The following is an 18,678-nucleotide window of genomic DNA, read 5'->3' as shown; positions in this document are numbered from 1 at the left end:
AATGCATTTATGAGGAATTTACAGGCTCTTGTTTTTTCTCTCATCAGTATAACTATCCATATTTTGAATGCTTTATAAAAGGTGTACTGCAGACATAAATCTTAAATTTGCAGTCCTTTATTAATTTGGACCACAGCTGTCATTCCCATAGACTGGGTCATGACCCACAGGTGGGTCACAGGAGATTTTATGTGGGTCCCAAATAAAGACTATGGAGGAGATTCTGCAAATTTAAGCTAGGAATTTAAGATGTGTACATTGTTTTACTGATGAGAGGAAAAAACAAGAGCCAGTTTAAATGCACTAACTTTGTCTCATTTATGAAGATGGCTAAATTGTTTTTCTGATAAGTCTAAATTAATTCATTTCTCATTTCTAAAGTTTTAACATGAATATATGTTCTCAATAAAGTATTAAGATAATATACGGTGATGCAGAAATGTCAAGAACATTAATTTATGTACAAATTAACTCAGAATTTATTGATAAGGCTTACTGTGACCTGGGTCGTGATGGTTTGTCATTTTTAAAAAAGTAGGTTTCCTGCAAAAAAGTTTGGGAAACACCACTGTATGGTATTTTACTGTGCTTTAATTTTGAAGGTGCAATACTTAGCCGGAAGTTACGGCTATTTCTGTTTCGTGTTTAAAAGAAATTGTTATTAAACGATTATTACAATGGTACGACAGCGTATTCTGCACATTAGTTATAATATAAAATATGTCAATTCAAATGTTACAAATAATTGACGTCATTACTTTGTGAGTGGTTCTGACTCTTACTCTGAAGGAGCCTGACCGGATGTACTTAGGTTGTTGGCGGCCGCACTGCAGGTGGAAGGATACAGGCACAATACACGGGACGTTTAAATCAAGTAAGTTCATTCTTCCGATGTGACCGGGTGCTGTGTGGTTTGAGAGCAGTGTCGAAGCTCTTCACTAACAGTACAGTATAACCGTTCTTTACTTTGACGAAAATGTTGGCCATACAGCCAGCTAGCTAAAGCTGTCTTATCATGATGTGTTTTTAGCCGCTGAGCTAACTGGGCTAACTGAAGTTAGTGTGTTTCGATACCGGTGAAATGAAACGCAGCAGGCACTTGTCCACAGTCTTCCTCAAAGCAAACTGGGCTAATGTTACACTACAACAACGCCTCCGCTATTATTATAAGTACGCAGTGGCTTGAAATGACAGTGGCTTTACCAGTTTATTTAATGACACAAAGTTAGCCCCAGTCTTACAAGTAAATTAAGTAAATTCTTGCTCCATGTTTTTTCTGTCATGTCCAAGTCAAATTTAACTACATCTTCCCGGCTGACTGAACAGAACCTCGACAGTCAAACGTGCAACATGAATATAAATTCTTTCTGTTCTCTTCTTCTGTTTCACAGCCGTGTGATGTCAGCTGTCCTCTGACCCTCTTCAGTTTGCGTCAAGCCATAATATTCCCCATAATATTCCATACAGTGTGGTAAGATTTACACAGTGCACACATACTTTAAGACATTTTTTCACAGCAGACATTTTGACTTGAAATAGTGGAAACACAGGTGTTATAAATGGTAGTAATTAAGGTTCTGTTCCATTCAGATCAAACAGTCAAGCTGCTGCTATTGTGCTCACTGGAAAGACTCTGCTACACTAAATTGGCTGGGACCTTTATTAGTATCATTGCTAACACCTGTATTTACCCCACTATTTCATATCAATATGACTGTAGTATGATTATTGCACTGGTGTGCCTTGGGCTGGTCACTATAAAATAACAATCTAAACTGAGAGTTTTCCATGTTTGTACTATGATAGCTCTCCCTTTAGTACATCTGCTTATTACATGACTTTGTTAAATTCTCAATTCTGATTGGTCAATTACATCATTCTAAGGTCTCTTATTTCTTTATAGCAGATCATTGCTATGAAGAGCAGGCTGTTGTTATGGATGTTGTTCTAATCAGAGACTCTGGAGGAACAATAAGATGACTTTTAAATCCATAAAGTCATTTTAAAATTATTATTTTGTGTCAAATTATTGATTTTTTTTTGTACCTAACCAGGTATTAAGCAGGATAGTGTACAGTGAGCAGGTCATTATTGTGATAGATACCCCCTCAGGGTGATTCAAGACCCCTCTGCTTCCTGCATCACACTGTCGGGGTTTATTTAGAAATAATGACCTGCTCACAGTCTAACATGGACAGTGTTGTTGAGTGGAACTCTTTTTTGACTGAATGTATTTTTTAATAGGGTTTTTGCATCAGTGTGAAGAAGTACCTCGTCTAGTCTTAAGGCTACATTTACGCTGCAGGCCAGAGTGGCTCAAATCTAATTTTTGGCTAATATGTGACTCATTTTCATAACAGTGTGAACAGCACAAATCACGTGGAATCTCGTGTTTTTAATTCTGATTTGTGCCACTTTATGTGGTCCTAAATCAGATGCAGGTCTGATTTTTTTGGTGTGACCTCAGTGTTAACAGTCATATTGGAATTCATATGACTTTTACGTCACTTAACTCACCTGAGGTATCCTGCAGCACAACTTTTGTGGAGACAGATGTAGTTAAAAGAAGCTCTTGTTCTCCTGAAATTTTGAATGAAACCTGTCTCTGTGAAGCATTTCATGGCACAATCCCACCAATCCTGGCTCCAACTCTACATCCACATTCATCCCCATACAGACATAGCAGGCGTTGCTCTACAAAAAGCTCCACAAATTTGCTGTCTTCCACTGCACATCAGCTTCAAAATGAAACCGTGAACTTTGACTTCAGCAGCCTCCATGTTTTCTTTCTTATGACAGCGTGCAGCATCTTTGTTATTGTGTTTTTTCATGTGTGTCATCACGGGGTTGTGACCAGTTCGCAGTTGAATCTGAAGTTGACCACATTTAAAAAATAATGTGAACAGCCAAACAAGACAAATCAGATCTGAGCAGTAAATCTGAATTGAGCATAATTTGCTGGAATATCCAAAAACAGGCATTCTGTTTGTCTGTTTTATTTATTCTGTTTCTTTGTTTTTTGGGTAATTTGAAAAAGTTCTTACTTAAATCTCAAAGCATCTGATGAAAGCATGTGTAAACAAGACCTCACAATTTACTCAATGCTGACTTTCAATACTCTTGATTTTTACTTGGTACTAGAGATACACACATACCATTACTTAAAAAATACTGAGGTTTGAAATACAAGAACACCTTTCTATTATACTGTCTCCATTGCCTCAATAACATCTGTAACATCTGTACTGATCCATTGTATGTCACAGCTGTTGAGATTGTATCTTTTCCCTGTACCTACACAAGCAGTGAGTATATATTAGAAGTAGAATTGAGGGGGCACCGTGGTAGCCTGGGGGTTAAGGTGCTGACTATGAGCTGCAACGTCCTCCTGTGCTTCATTTTGTTCCCAATCTCTTCCCTCCTTTCCTGTCCTGCACAAAATGCTTCATTTTTTCCAACAGATGAGCTGTAGAGAATGACCGTCAGTATGTGTGCTTTGCCCACACTTGGTGAACTCTTACTGTCCCTGTGTGTTGTTTTGTTGCAGTGCATCATGTCGCGTGCTAGTCCAGCTTCACAGAAACCACCAAAGAGCAAGAAAACACCACCCTGCAGTTCTTTCTCCAATGGCCTCAAAGAAATTCACATTGATGAAGAAGTGAAGATAGCAGTGAACCTCTCTCTGGAGAGGTTCCGATACAGTGATGAGAAAGGTATCAACTGTATTGTCTTAGTACAGCATTAGTTATATCACATAACACAGGTACGACAGTGTCATGCTCAGTATTGTTGCCAGTGTGAACAGGAAAGTGTGGTCCTAAAATTTGCCCTTTCCCTTCTCTGATGGAACAGAGATGGAGTTTCCATCCTCACTGTCCAGCACTGAGAGAGCCTTCATTCACCGAACAGCTCAGTCCCTGGGTTACATCTCTAAGAGCAAAGGGTGAGTTCCTCCACCAGGACCTCTGTTCACCAACTATCTGAGTATCACTCTGAGGAACTGTACCAACGTCATTCATTAAGTTACACACACTCACTCTCACTAAGTTCTTTTACAGTCAAGCTAGATTTGTTACCGCATTGCTTTGGAGTCTGTGCTGTAGCTAATGTAGACAGATAAAGTTCATGATTGGTCAGCTCTGACAGCTTGTGTTTTCTCCTTATCACACACACACAGCAACTGCATGGCTGTGGTCTATATTCAGTAAGTAATTAATGGTGCAAGGGTAAATATGTGCATAGACTACCGCTGCTCTGTGTCACAAAGTGAATGAAAGAACGTGGAAACCTAATGAAAGCATGATATGGCCTGATGGGATACATACATGTAGCGCTGTGATGGTGAAATCTGACAGTGCCTTAAGCCGGAGATATACCGTATTTTTCGGACTATAAGTCGCTCCGGAGTATAAGTCGCACCAGTCAAAAAATGCATCATGAAAAAGAAAAAAACATATATAAGTCGCACTGGACTATAAGTCGCAGTTTTTGGGGAAATTTATTTTAACCGTTGTCTGTGCTCTGATAGAGAAGCGGTTGCGTTGCATGAAGCCGTAACACCAAGAAGGTCCTCCCGCAAAGTCATTCATATTCGTTGCCTTGGCAACTACCAGGGCCCTGAGACGTACCGGCACCGTTGACAAGCCTCTCCCGGCAGCACGTTGTTCAAGCACTCATCTGTGAACTTGTTCCTCCAGCTGTGGTCATCTTGCTTTTAGCCCGCAATTAGCTTTCTTTGTTTTCTTCATTGCAGTAAGAGTAACCTCCGCTTTTCGCCAGTCCCTCACAAGTTTCTCACTCGGTCCAAACTTTCTTTCTGCTGCTCGATTACCGTTTTCAGCTGCATATTTCACTACTTGCAGCTTGTAATCTGCAGAATATGATTTTCTTTTGGGGGGCATTTGTGTTGAGTCTTTCTCAGTTGTCTTTAAGTTAATGTTTAAATTAATTTTCAGTGGTACAGGAGTAGCAAATACCGGTAGTTGTCACAAGCCTAGAGTGCCCTCTCGCTGCTGTAGGTAATGTTTACTCCTGGGTCATGTCGGTCAGTGTTAAATAACATTTAAGAACATGTGAAATTATATATTTTAATTTATACAAGTCGCACCTGAGTATAAGTCGCAGGACCAGCCAAACTATGAAAAAAAGTGCGACGTATAGTCCGGAAAATACGGTACTTGCTTTTTAACTACAGGTTTATGGTTTAATAAAAAGAGGCTTATTAAAAACCATAAAAAAGAACAGTAATAGGTCTAGCCTGAACTTGAATATGACAGAGGGTGGTGTGATATATATTTTCCTATCAGCAATAACATTGTTCTTAGTCACTCTGGTGGCTGTGGGGTTTTATTGTCCTGATCATGAACTGCAACAACCTTCAATGCAGTGGTTCTCAAAATATGAGGCATAGAGCCAGTTCAGGTGGAATGTGGATGATCAAAAATATGGGTTGAAACTAAGCTGAATATACTTTGTGTGCCCTGTTAGAAATAAAAGATGCTAACTAGAACCATACAGGGTTTTTCTTCTTGTCCCCATAGGAGAACTCTTTCTGGTTTGTGGTAGAACCTTTTATAAACTTTCTATCTGGAACCCTTTCACGGGGTTCTATAGAAAACCAGCTCTGGTTCTTGAATCAGTTTAGTTCAAGCTTCTTGGAAACTTGGTGCTATCTTGTGAATCAGAGTGGAGCAAGTGAAATAAGGTAGGTGCTTGAATCAGAGCCCGGGCTGGTTCCACGTTGGTGTAAAAGACATATATGAGAAGTTCTACAGAGAAACATTCCAAGATATAATGGTTCCTCACAGAACCCTCTCTGGGGGTTATACTCAGAACATTTCCACTTAAGGGTACTAAAAAGAGCAGGGTTTTATCGAGACACCTTTTTATATTCCGTGGGTTCCTTGTATCTATCTATTTATTTATTTAACTTTTATTTAACCAGGAAGTCCCACTGAGATTCAGAATCACCTGGCCAAGGTAGCAGCCAATCACAACATATTAAAATGTACCAAATACAACATATTAAACAAAAAATCCACAATTAAACAACAACTATGAAAACATAGTGGGGCTCTCAGGAAAAACAAACATGTCTCCATCACCACATTCTTTACAATGCCCTTAAATTTATCAATTGATATGAGTGTTTCTAATCTAAAATCTTCCTGCAGTTTATTCCAAGCCCATGGTGCATATTGGGAAAATGCAGTTATCTCCAAATCAGTTAAAACCCGGGGTACATTAAAAAGTAACCACTTCTAGAACCGGCTCAGGGGGTCATAGGGTTTCATTTCAAACCTGCCCAGGTGGTTCTACCAAGAACCTATTTATATTCCTAGGATTTCAACTAGAACCCACCCAAGTGGTTCTACGGAGAAACCCTTTTATATTGCAAGGGTGTCTTCTGATCTATTGAGAACCTTTTTGTCTTCTGATTGTTTTCTAAAGAACTTTTTTTTTTTTTTTAACAGATTAAGCAAAAAATGATTGAATCTCATTAATTCGTCCCACATTAGGCCATCCATCATTTTATTATCCATAATCTCTGTGTTATAGTTACCAGTGTTGAGGAAACAGTCAAACATTTTTAATGAGTAAAAAAAACATCTCAGTAATTTCCTTGAGTGCAGCTTTTATAAGAGTCAAGTTTTAAGTTTTCAATAGGAACAAAAGTAATTTAAACATAAAACCATTCTGAGATTTTTGGACCATTTACAGCAACAGTTGTTGGCTCTCGATAAACACAGCCATATGTTAATAGAAGAAATTCCTCTCATTCTTTTTCAGAAAAGGATCTGATCGCTTCCTCACCATCAGGAAGAAGGATGGTTCAGACAAACCTCAGCCTACCATGCCCCTCACTCCCTCCCACAATTCATTGTATTTCATCCGGAGCCTGCTCCAGAGGTTTCCCGTCAGCAATAGGGAACGTATAGACCTGCAGCCCAACAACAAAAGTGGCATGTCTGTAGCTGCAGAGCATCGTGAGTGTCACTGTCTGTGTCTTAAATAGTACAAGTACAAGATTAATTTATTAATCATTCTATAACACAGGGTTGTACAACAAAATGAGAGGTGGTTATCCTTCATGTCCTTCTAGTTCTGTTGTTCACTCTTTCACACTGTTTTTCAGTAGTGATGAAATGCACATAGTTCAGTTTGTAATGTCAGGACACCAACCAATCCAAAGCATCATTCTGTGCCACTGCTTTGGAAAAAGGAAAACACCTGAGTGTGTGTTGTACAGGCTCATGTAATATTCTGCAGCTCTTCTCTCAGACAACAGTTGTGACAAGAATCGGACAAGCGGGCGCTTAAACAATGGCATACCTATGGTGCCTCGGAGGAGGAATCCATCCGAACTGGACAGTTTTCGATGCTCCCTGCCTGTGCACGAACGACAGGCGGAGATCATCCAGCTTATCAGAGAGAACAGGGTGGTGCTGGTGGTGGGAGAGACCGGCTCTGGGAAAACTACACAGGTGAGTCCTTCTCACAGACAGACAGTCCAACACTAGGATCCACTGACTTTTCCTCTAACATCAGGTTGACATTTTAGTTTTCAGTTAAATATTTCAGCAACATTTGGATGGAGCGACATGAAACTTGGTACATACACTCATATTCCTGTCAGGTTAAATTGTAATTATTTTAGTGAGCCTCTGACCAGCTACCACCATCAGCAGGTCAACACTTTATTTATCACCAAATACTTTCAAAACCAGTGACATTCCCATCAGCCTCAGCTGGACTTTGTGTTTAGTTCTAATTAGCAAATACCAACATCCTAATACACTCTCTCGGTCTTGTCTTTGTTAGTCTTGAATTTTTTAAATACACTAGGCTGCCAGTAAGCCCCTGTGTATGACAGGCAGTATAATTTAACTGAGTCAACCATTTTCCGTATTGTGACACTAAAACAAAATAGCAAGATCTTGGAAATTGGTTTAATTAGCACTTTATGTTTATGAAATATCACATTGTGGAGGGAATAAATCTTTTGATAGTGGATAAGTCTTCTGCAGTATGTGTGGTAAAGATAGAGTTGAACTCTGTGTTACTGTGTGTTGTCCAGATCCCACAGTTCCTACTGGATGAATGCAACAGGAACAATGAGCCCTGCAGGATCTTCTGCACTCAGCCCAGACGCCTGGCTGCCATCGCTGTGGCTGAGAGAGTGGCAGCTGAGAGAGGAGAGAGTGTGGGCCAGACTGTTGGTTACCACATCAGACTAGAGAGCAGGTACATTAGACCAGAGCCTTTTTCCTTGATAGAAAAACACACTCGTGTTAATAATCTACACTTAAAGCAACTAATTGCATTCAAGGAGGGCCCACGGTAGCTGCCGATCAGTAAATGCACTTGATTTAGATTCCAGTAAAATAAAAAAGCTAGTTTCAGCTCAGTACACTTAAAAGATGTTTAGGGAGAATGCTCACCATTAGTAAATATGTTTTCTACACATACTAGACATATATGTTTATTTATATCCTACAAATAGGCGTATAGTAATTTTTCTCTAGTTTCTAATTAAACTGTCGTCTAGTAAAATGATCAGATGCTTTCACTCTTCAATATTTGCTAAGGGAAGACACATCAAATTCCACTTTCTGAATCTTTATGCATGGTTTGAAAACTGAATGTATTTTGATTAAATAGAAGTTCAGAAATGTTTGATTTGTGAAATTTAACTAATAGAACTAATATTTAATTGTATCACTCACACACACTCAATTATTTATAGATATATGCAGTGTTTTGCGGACTACTCTGCTGCAGTTTCACAGGAAAACAGCGTTGCAGAATCTCCCAAACAATTGAAGTGAATGGTGACCAGTTGTTTTCAAACACACACACACACACACACACACACACACACACACACACACACACACACAACTCAGACAGCATGCACATGCATTTGAACGAGGCTCCAAGCTAAGTATCTGCAGTGAAGATTCAGGCTAAAAACATGGTATAAATAACAGTTTTTTAGTCAACTTGGCATGTTGGGGCTTTCGGAGACTTGGATTACACCAGATGAGCAGAATGGAGGCATTTTATATTTTTATTCTGTAACGCTGTTTTCCTGTGGAACTCCAGTAGAGTTTTGTGACTGAAAAACTAAATCTGACCTTCAGTTGCCGTGAGGATGAGTAGATAATGGCTAAATCATTATTTTTGTTTGAACTATCCCTTTAATACATCCATTTGAAATGTAGTAGATTGAATCAGTAAACTGTGTTCTTGTTTGCTTTTCTTAACAACCTCAACCAAAAGTACAGTTGAATCAGGCTATGAACAGTTTGTGTATGTGTACCTTTTCCATGCATATAGCTTTGGATTGGCAAATCTAGGTTGGCCTGGGACTGATTTAAAGGGGCAGTTCACTCCAAAATCAAAAATATATTTTTTTCCTCTTACCCGTAGTGCTATTAATGAAACCAGCAATGTTATGTGTTTCACATCTTAAAAGAGCTCTTGACGGGTGATTAGAGGTGTAGTTGAGGCATGGACCTGCTCCCACCCAAACCAACTAGTTTCATTTAGCAAAATGAGCATTTCTGATCATCTTTTCTGTGTAACATTTGGGAGCTTGTAGAAAACAATTGTACTGCTTAATGTCAACTTGACTGTTGTAACTTTGAAACCTCAGGGTCTCCCCCAAGACACTGCTAACCTTTTGCACCAGTGGAGTGTTCCTCAGGACGTTGATGGCTGGAGATGCCAGCCTGACAACTGTCACACACGTAATTGTGGTGAGCATCATGACTACAGTTTTAAAGGATGTACAGTGTCAGAAAAGTCTGCCATCCTGCTTTATGAAATATACATTTGAAGTTGGGATTGTTCTTTAAAGAGGAACTTAAGACTAGGCCGAAGAGGAGTGTTTTGCTGCTCTGTCTGGTTGAAAGGTGTGTAACCACACCCAGCAGTAATATCACCAGGTCCTTGAGTCCACCTGTACATCACTTCAGCAATTTGAAATCTTAAAAAACTGGAGGTTAGCGTAGCGGAAACAAGATTTTCAGTGGCTGTTTCATTTCTCTTCAAAGGTGTTTCAGCTCAAACCTTTATCAGTTCCAACACTGACTTTTATTTTGAACTCACTGAAAAAAAGGCATCATGTTAAAGTGACTTGCTGTGTTTGAACAGGATGAGGTGCACGAGCGTGATGGTCTGACTGACTTCCTGCTCACTAAAATGCGGGATGTGCTTCAGAAGATCCCCACACTCAAACTGATCCTGTCCAGTGCAGCTCTGGATGTTGACCTTTTCCTTCAGTACTTTGGCTCCTGCCCTATTATCAAGCGTAAGTCCAACTAACTCTGTGTTCATCACATTAATGCTCATAGCAGATGTTACTGCAACCACATGACACTACTTCAGTGCTGTTTGCATGTTTGTCAGCTAGTTGACTGCTATGTGACAGTTATGAAAACAGCTCTTATGTAAACGTGAAATGGCAACACTTTGTTTTTTTTTACATTACTAAGGCTCAGAATGGTCCATAAACATGTTTTTATATCATTACAATAGTAACACACCCTTCTATAAATTCATATGCAAACATGTGTGGTGCATTGAAACCATATGAATACAGCATACAGGCATAAAAGTAAAATATTTTAAATTGCATAAAGGTTTTCTTTTACATTCAAATGACCCTACAATGTGTAGTAAGTACGTAGCTGAACTTATCCTGAAATAATGGAATAAAAACTGAGCAAAAAGGGCCCAGGGTTCAAAGGTACACAGGTAAACAAAAGGACATAAGACAGTCCAGGAAGTGCAAATATGACATACCACGACCTGTACCATGAATTATTATTAATGTTAATAGACTGGTAAATGTTGGAGGGAGAGTGTTACTTTAATACATTACATTTAAATACCATAAATTTAAAGATGGGTTATTATTAACTGAAACAATTTAACTTCAGTGTTCCGAATATGGAATGAGATGTTGATTTTATTATTATTTATTTATTAATTTAATACATTTTTTATTTTTAGTCAAAGGAAGACAGTTTGAAGTAAAGGAACTCTTTCTGGAGGACATTCTGAGGCTGACGGGCTTCAACAAAAAGGACATGAAGAAATACAAGGAGGAGACACAGAGAAGTATGCAGCTTTTATTAAGTGGTCCACTGAGTCAGGCTTAATGAAAAAGAGATGAATTGTCTTACTGTCCTCTGTGTGTGTCACGCACTGTGGTCCTCAGAGGAGAAGAAGCAGAAACGTTTGCTGGAGTGGTGTAAGGCTGTGGAGACCAGTTCTGTGGAGGAGGAACAGAGGAACCCTGTGTCCACGCCAGGCTTCCATCAGGACAGCAACACACTGGACAGCGGGGACAGCACCTTCAACAAGCCGGTAAACACACATACACATGCAAACACACACACACACACACACACACACACACACACACGCACACACACACACACACACACACACACTCACTCTTTTTGCGATGATCCATGATTGGCATACACAGCTACCCCCTAGTCCAACATCACAAAGGTGTCAGGGAGGAGGTTTCTGAAGCTTCATTATGAATGTTGATGTGTTTTGTGAGAGCTGCCTGTTTATGCTCTGCACCACGTACAAGCTTTGTGTGGTTTTGTGTCACAGAATGAGAATGGAACAGAGCAGCTGGAGCCGTGGCTGCTGAAAGAGATGGACTCCTGCATTTCCAGCATTTTCCTCAGTGAAGACCAGGATGCTTTCATTCAGCTCTTCAACCTTATCCTCTATGAAGGGGTTAACGGTATGACTCTCAGGACTGAGCTCTTCTTCATCTTCCTGGAATCGTTCCTTGTTTACTTGGGAGTGTTTTAAAATGTAGAATTTTAAAACTCTCTTTCATCAATGTGACGAGGTGCCTTTATTTGTCAGATATATAATTCATTTGACATTCTTGGACATTTGTTTTTTTTTTTTATCCATCAACAGTTTTTCAACTGAATTCCCAGAAAATTTACTATATAATGATATACTCTACTAATACCATGATATGAGATAACATATATTGCAATAGAGGATATCCATAGATACCCATATTATCCACCTTTAACTACTGGTAGCAAATAACTCTCCATAAAACCACAATCGGTCTCATACCATTGATTTTTATACTGACTAATAAACAAGACAATAAATTAGTGAGCTTTAGAGGTGTTAGTATGTGTATTCTTGAATTTTGGACAGAGCCAGGCTATCTGTTTCCCCATGCTTCCAGTCTTTAATGCTAAGCTAGGCTAATTCTCTCCTGGTTCTAGCTTCATATTCACTATACAGACATGAGAGTGGTATCAATCTTTTTCTCTAACTCTCCGCAAGAAAAATCTGACTATATTTCCCAAAATGTTTAAGTGTTCCTTTAACTGAACATAATATGAGGATGTATTAAAATATGAAGTCTCTCACTGTTTTCTCAAACATGTATTCTTTTATCCAGTGGACTACAGGCACAGTGAGACTGGCTCCACACCTCTGATGGTGGCAGCAGGTCGAGGGTTCCTCACACAGATGGAGCAGCTGCTCAGCATGGGAGCAGACATCAACGTAAAGGCATCCAATGGATGGTAGGACCATCTTGTGATGGCTTTTGTTTTGCAACTGTTGTTTTATTTTTGTTTATTGTAATTTTATTGATTTATTTTATTTAGTTGTTACTTTGTTTTTTGGGTGCTGACCAGGCAATAAGTTGACAAAAATGGTCAAGTCACACACACACACACACACACAAACACACGCAAAATACATGTACAAATGCCAATACAGTGTTTCCCCTAGCTTTTTTGCTTTCCTTACAATCAATTTAAAGAGTAATCCAGCCAGATCAAATGAAAATGCATTAAAAGGAATGAAATGACAATTTTCTTAATGAACTGATATACTGATCTACATGATCCATAGTGAAAACATAGATAAGGAGATATCCTGTGCCATTTGAAATAAATATAAACTGCAGACTTAAACTGTTCAAAAGATTTTAAAAGTGTCATAATCAACTGGAAGTGCTAGTCGCCGTCCACAGTATGATTTTGTTAAAGTGAGATTATCAGTTGGAAACAGTGTTAACTTTTGTAATTAAAAGGCCCAACCGAAGTTACCATGACCCACCCAAAATTAAAATCGTGGCGCCGTGCTGCCATCCATCCATCCATCCATCCATCTTCATTAATCAATTCACTCACCAAGTTCGCTCTTGTACAGCCATGCGGACTATCTACAGTCTGACAGCCATGCTGGATCAAAGCCAGACTGACGGTGGTGACCCATCTGCAGCTTTTTACTGCGTGCTTCAGTGGGAGGGCTGGAACAGTTGCGTTTGGGTCTAGTCGTGGCGACGTTATCAGGGGCAGGAGATTAAGGAGCGCTGTGGTCGGGGCTGGGAGAGATGCTCTCATTTTGGCTAACACTGGCCGCAGTCCGCCAGTTCGTTTAAAAAACGCCGATATTTTGCAAAGACTTGGGGAACTTCCGGTCGTCCATTTACAATTTTTGTTTGTTTGTTGGTGTTTTTTTACCTTAACGGTCTGAAGCTCTCTCTCCTCCGCTCTCTGAGTGTGGGTGGGTGTGTCTGTACCGGTGCATCGGTGTGTGCTGTGAGAGAGGAGCGAGGGGGGGGAGACCCGCCCGTCACAGAGGAGAGGAGAAATGCACTGTAATGAATGTAATGAAACGATAGCAACGCATCCGACTCTGAAATCGCACAAATTAGAGTTAGCTTTTTTTATTTGATAAAAAGAACACATGTTATAGGCCCTTTTAAAATATAAATTAAATAATATAATAAAAAAAAAAAATCTACAACTTGAATTTCTGTGTGGGCGTCCAGTTGGCAGGGCGGGGCGTCTGTTGGGAGGGCGGGGCACCCTGCCAAATACACTATAGGGGAAACACTGCAATACAACGGGTGTAAGCCTTAAATGTGTATTAATGGAAATGCTCATACAACCTTGAAATAAGTAAACATGTTCAGCAAAAGAGACAAATACACCGCTTTGTTTTTCAGAAAGTAACAAATGTATTTAACCAAGAACAGAGGCACTGATTTTTCAATAAATGAAACCACAAGAAGATGAATTTAAGAGTCCATACTCAATTCATAAACAACACAAAATCCTTAGTCCTCCTTAGAAAAAAAATAAAAATAAACCAAATACACAGAAGCCGCTCTATTTTCCATTTCTTAACCTGCACCTATTACATTGTTCTGTCTTGTTTTTCAAATAGTCCTTCCAGCTCCAGGACACATGATGTGAATGCTTTGAATACATTAAGCAACAGTGTTTTCATCTGATTTCAGGACAGCCTTGGACTTCGCCAAACACTTCCAACAGACAGATGCGATGGATCTACTCAAATCCTCCATGTGAGTGTAATGTTGACCTCAGTGCACAAAACATAGCTATGTAATGTGTCATGAAACAGTGTTTTACTTTGTGCTGTAACAGCTCTGGCTCTATGCAGGTACTCTGAGGTACTGTATGGAAATTTCAGTGGAGTGGGAGTGGAGGAGGAGGATCTGAAAAGTTGTTGTTAATCGAAAGTTGTCAGTGTGTCAGATGCATCATTCTCTTATGTTTACTATAAATTTGAAATAAATTTTCCTTTTTCTGTCATGCACATCTGGGGGCTTTATTGAAATAATCATTCCATTCAGAAGATTTAAATTCGGTCATTTAAATTTCTTTATGCCTAAACTGTTATTGTTGTTATTAATGGTGAAATGTTCACCCCTTACCCCCTCCCGAATAAGTTTTGTTCTGTTCCTAAAGAGACTTATATGAACTTTGAAGAAAACTGTGAAGCTGTGTACAAAAAGGGGCACCAGTATTTGTTTTGTTTGAGGAAACTGTCCACACTGACAAAACCATAATGACTTTATTTTACAATGCTTTTATTGAATCAATTTGATTGTTTTCTTTGTTGTCATGGTTTGTAAACTCTCTGAAAAACAAACGCTCCTTGAATCAAATTGGTCTAGTGGGTTGAGTGGAGAGTCACAGCTTGACCCAGAGTCACTGCACTCCAGGCAGTTACAGCCCCACCCTTTGCACAGTGAATTCCAGCTTCTTCCTTTGGAATGGAGGTTCATAGTCCCAAGGTGCAGAACAAAGCGATATAGATAGATTGATTAATTTTAGCTTGCATTCATTTTATCTTAATTCTTTCTTTTTATTTCTATTCTGTTTATTTATTTATTTATTTGAATGCTTTTTTATTGTTGTTTCTCAGTTTTATCAAGCTCTTGAAGCCTTTAGGGCTTTTCACACTGCACTTAGCCCGAAGCTAAGGGAACTGTTAGCCCAAGGCTAAGAAAGCTTTCACACTGGCACAATCCTGGAACATTCCAAAGTGGGCTAACTGACTTTACCCTAGAGCTAGCTGGTCCTGCTCCAGAGTAGGGTTAGCCCTGAAAAGAAAGGAGTAGTACAGTGTGAATCATATAGCTCTGTGCTTATCTTAGCTTAGTCTTGAAAAGGGGCTAAATTAACCCAGGTTAAGGATAACCCAGGACTAAGAATATGCAGTGTGAAAAGCCCATTTGAGAACTTTTATCATGTTCATAAATGTGTCAAGATGGATGCCCAGTCTCTCTTTCACTGCAAATCTGATCTACCTGAAACAAATAAAGTAGCCTGAACCTGAACCTGAATGTTGTAGCAGGTTTATGAACTGATGAATGTGTTGGACTCCTGGTCAGCTCACTCCTGCCTTCCTGTCCCTGTGCAGTCCTTTGGGAGAGGTGAGCAGCCTGAATGAGTCCACACCGGTGCAGTGTGGTGGTGCAGAGCTGAGCGCCGAGGAGCAGGAGCTGCTCAAGCTCTACCACCACAGCTTTGATGATGAGTTTGTGGACCTGGACCTCATCATGGATCTGCTGCATAACATCTGCTCCACCACCAATGAAGGTGAGCATCAGCACATCTGGCTGCTTATTTAGGAGTGTATTTCAAGGCTACCACAGAAGATTCACACTACTAACTCTACCTGCTGTAAACAAGGCTCTTAATTACAGCAGATTTCAAGGAATATGGGTGAGCTTTTATCTGTTGGTTTTCAGGTGCTGTCCTGATTTTTCTTCCTGGATACGATGAAATAGTGGCACTCAGGGACCGTATCCTGTATGATGATAAGAGATTCTCCAGGCACTCTGAGAGGTGAAATGTATACTGCACATAAGAAGAATGGAATATATTTAAACACCACCCAGTATTTATAATATAGTATGCTTTTGATGTATCACTCATTCTTGAGAATTTAGAAAATCTGACAGTTGATGTCTTACAGAGTTGACAATGTTACATTTCTTCATTTCACGGCAGAGTCGCAGTGAGCAGCCATTTTAATTTTTAAAGTGTCTCAGAGTTCTCTTAATGTTAATCAGAATTCACATTTTTAAACCATAATTCTTATTTAGCTTTTAGGAAGGCTACAGATTTGACATGTTGTGGTTGAGACACACTTGATAGCAATATTATTTAATGAGTTTGTCAAAAAATAGAACCTTAACAGGCCAACATTTTCTTGAAAAATATATTTTTAAACAGATGATTAAAATAGCACATTTTTCTATCTATGTTATCAGTAGGTATTTTTAGTCTCACATTTTGAAGGCTTTTAACACATTCTAAATTTTTAAGTTGTGAATTCTTGTCTGGGACCAATATATCATATATAGAAATCCTTAAAGAATACATTTTTACCAAAAAATTGGTATTGGTATTAATATTTTTTAAGTCTTTTTAGTAGGACATGATTTGTCCCAAATTTCAAGAATGGGTGATATGTCGCATTCATTTAAAGCCATATGGCATTAGAGGTGTGTTTTTAGTTCAGGTTATTTGAAGTGTGGTTGTATGAGATACCTCTCCATAGTCAGTGTGTTACCTACAGTAGATGGCTCTTGACACAAGTTTTATAAGCCACATATCAATCTATTAGTTTGTTTATGTTATTTTGTGACTTCTGGGAATCTGATTGACCCTTTTAAAATCCCCAAATCACACAATAACAAACAGAACTAACCAATCGAGGCAGCGGTGGACCAGCAACTCCCATGCTCTGCAAGGTAAAATGACTGTTTTTGTCAAAGTTGTGGGAAAGGCGGTCTGACAGCAAGGGAAAGAGTTGAAAATATTCTAATACAGCCACACTACAAATAATTCAAACTATCCCTTTAAAATAGATAATGAAAAAATCTTGTAGATCTAGACCAGACCTGGGCATTGTACGGCCCACGGGCCGGATCCGGCCCGCATGATGGTTCTATCCATCCCGCAAGGTCGAAGACAAACCATGCCATTTTACTTTGGAGGCTAAAGAGATGAATGAAATGATCTAAATTGGCTTTTATTTTGAAATGCTTGTGTGGTCCGAGTGCGCTTCCTCCTGTCACAATTGATCGACATGAGTGATGTTTGCGGTCGCTGCATCTTCTGCTGAGGCAATTGAGACACGCCCACAGCAGGTTGAGCGTATGGGGATTTTCATTTTGTTCATGGAACACAGTTGATGGAGGAATACACTGGAGTCACCAAATGAGCACTAAAGCGTGAGGTTGATGCTGAATGTCGAGTGTTTAATAAGTCATGGACTGTTAAGTATTTTTTCACAGAGGTCAGCAATAAAGCTGTGTGTTTAGTTTGCAACGAACATGTTGCTGTGTAGAAAATGTTTTTTTTTTGTCAAGATTTTTGTTTTTTTGGCATTAACATCCACACTGAATCATTCAAAAAACAAAACAAAAGTACTCCTGTTCTCATAAACCTGGCTGTTATGCAGTTCTTGCCAAAGATAAAACATGTATACAGGATGGGTTGTAGCATCCCTGGTGTGATGCTTTAGATTACCTGCACAGTATTTTCAAAGACTCCTGCATAATTTAATGTTCTTAATAAGATGCTGTTTGGAATGATTTTCAATATAATAAATGCTGAAGACTAAGAGTAAGTGTACAGTATGTTTTCTATATTTAATCTTAGTCATAAAATTGAGGTACAGTGTGACAAAAATTTCTGCGGCCCCCGGCAACAATCAGGTCTTCTCATGTGGCCCCCTAGGAAAAATAATTGCCCACCCTTGATCTAGACTCAGGCCTGGATTTGTCTTACCTTTAACAATACAGACATATAGTAGATATTTTTTAACATGAGCAGCATATGATGTCTCTGACAGAGGTGTGTCGTCTGTCAGGTACCAGGTGTTCACACTACACTCAGACATGCAGACTCTGGATCAGAAGAAAGCCATGAAGACCTCTCCACCTGGTATCAGGAAGATAGTGAGTGTCTGACGTCACTGCTGTCAGTGACTTTATGTCATCAACATGTCGTCTCACAGACCACATTCATAGTAACCTTGTGACCCTGATGCCAAAATAGAATATAGATGATGAGAACTGTTTCTTTCTTCCATACGTCAGTAGTATGGGTTTCTCCTTGAATGGAAATTCACTCACTATCAGATTAGATTATGACTTATTATTACTTTTTTCTTTTAGATTCTTTCTACCAACATTGCTGAGACGAGCATCACCATCAACGATGTGGTCTTCGTCATTGACTCAGGAAAGGTCAAAGAGGTACAGTCACTGCTGAAGACATTTACAATGATTTGTCAGTTTGATACAATAGATTTGTCAGTTAATGATTAGTAATT

General features: G+C 39.3%; 1 protein-coding gene across 7 annotated transcripts in view; it reads left to right on the top strand.

Moving 5' to 3' along the window:
* Positions 1-813: 813 nt before the first annotated feature.
* ythdc2 (YTH domain containing 2) overlaps positions 814-18,678 on the top strand; it is a 37,170-nt gene continuing 19,305 nt past the window's right edge. For 3 of the 7 annotated variants that reach the window (XM_084745740.1, XM_084745739.1, XM_084745738.1), the window contains exons 1-18: positions 814-874; positions 1,392-1,471; positions 3,548-3,713; positions 3,853-3,943; positions 6,790-6,986; positions 7,282-7,484; positions 8,078-8,244; positions 9,659-9,761; positions 10,159-10,315; positions 11,020-11,127; positions 11,228-11,376; positions 11,638-11,773; positions 12,464-12,590; positions 14,321-14,386; positions 15,751-15,929; positions 16,082-16,178; positions 18,214-18,301; positions 18,521-18,601. In XM_084745740.1, coding sequence (XP_084601866.1) covers positions 3,554-3,713; positions 3,853-3,943; positions 6,790-6,986; positions 7,282-7,484; positions 8,078-8,244; positions 9,659-9,761; positions 10,159-10,315; positions 11,020-11,127; positions 11,228-11,376; positions 11,638-11,773; positions 12,464-12,590; positions 14,321-14,386; positions 15,751-15,929; positions 16,082-16,178; positions 18,214-18,301; positions 18,521-18,601 — 2,109 coding nt within the window. In that variant the 5' untranslated portion in view covers positions 814-874; positions 1,392-1,471; positions 3,548-3,553. Of the gene's footprint in view, positions 945-1,391; positions 1,472-3,547; positions 3,714-3,852; positions 3,944-6,789; positions 6,987-7,269; positions 7,485-8,077; positions 8,245-9,658; positions 9,762-10,158; positions 10,316-11,019; positions 11,128-11,227; positions 11,377-11,637; positions 11,774-12,463; positions 12,591-14,320; positions 14,387-15,750; positions 15,930-16,081; positions 16,179-18,213; positions 18,302-18,520; positions 18,602-18,678 lie in introns of all 7 variants that reach the window. The other 4 variants (XM_084745737.1, XM_084745736.1, XM_084745733.1 and 1 more) reach the window with 2 other exon arrangements.

Source organism: Lutjanus erythropterus, chromosome 20 (assembly GCF_056507025.1).
Source record: "Lutjanus erythropterus isolate fLutEry1 chromosome 20, fLutEry1.hap2, whole genome shotgun sequence".
Lineage (NCBI taxonomy): Eukaryota > Metazoa > Chordata > Actinopteri > Lutjaniformes > Lutjanidae > Lutjanus > Lutjanus erythropterus.
The sequence above is the reverse complement of the archived record's forward strand: the minus strand, read 5'-3'. Positions and strand labels throughout refer to the sequence as shown.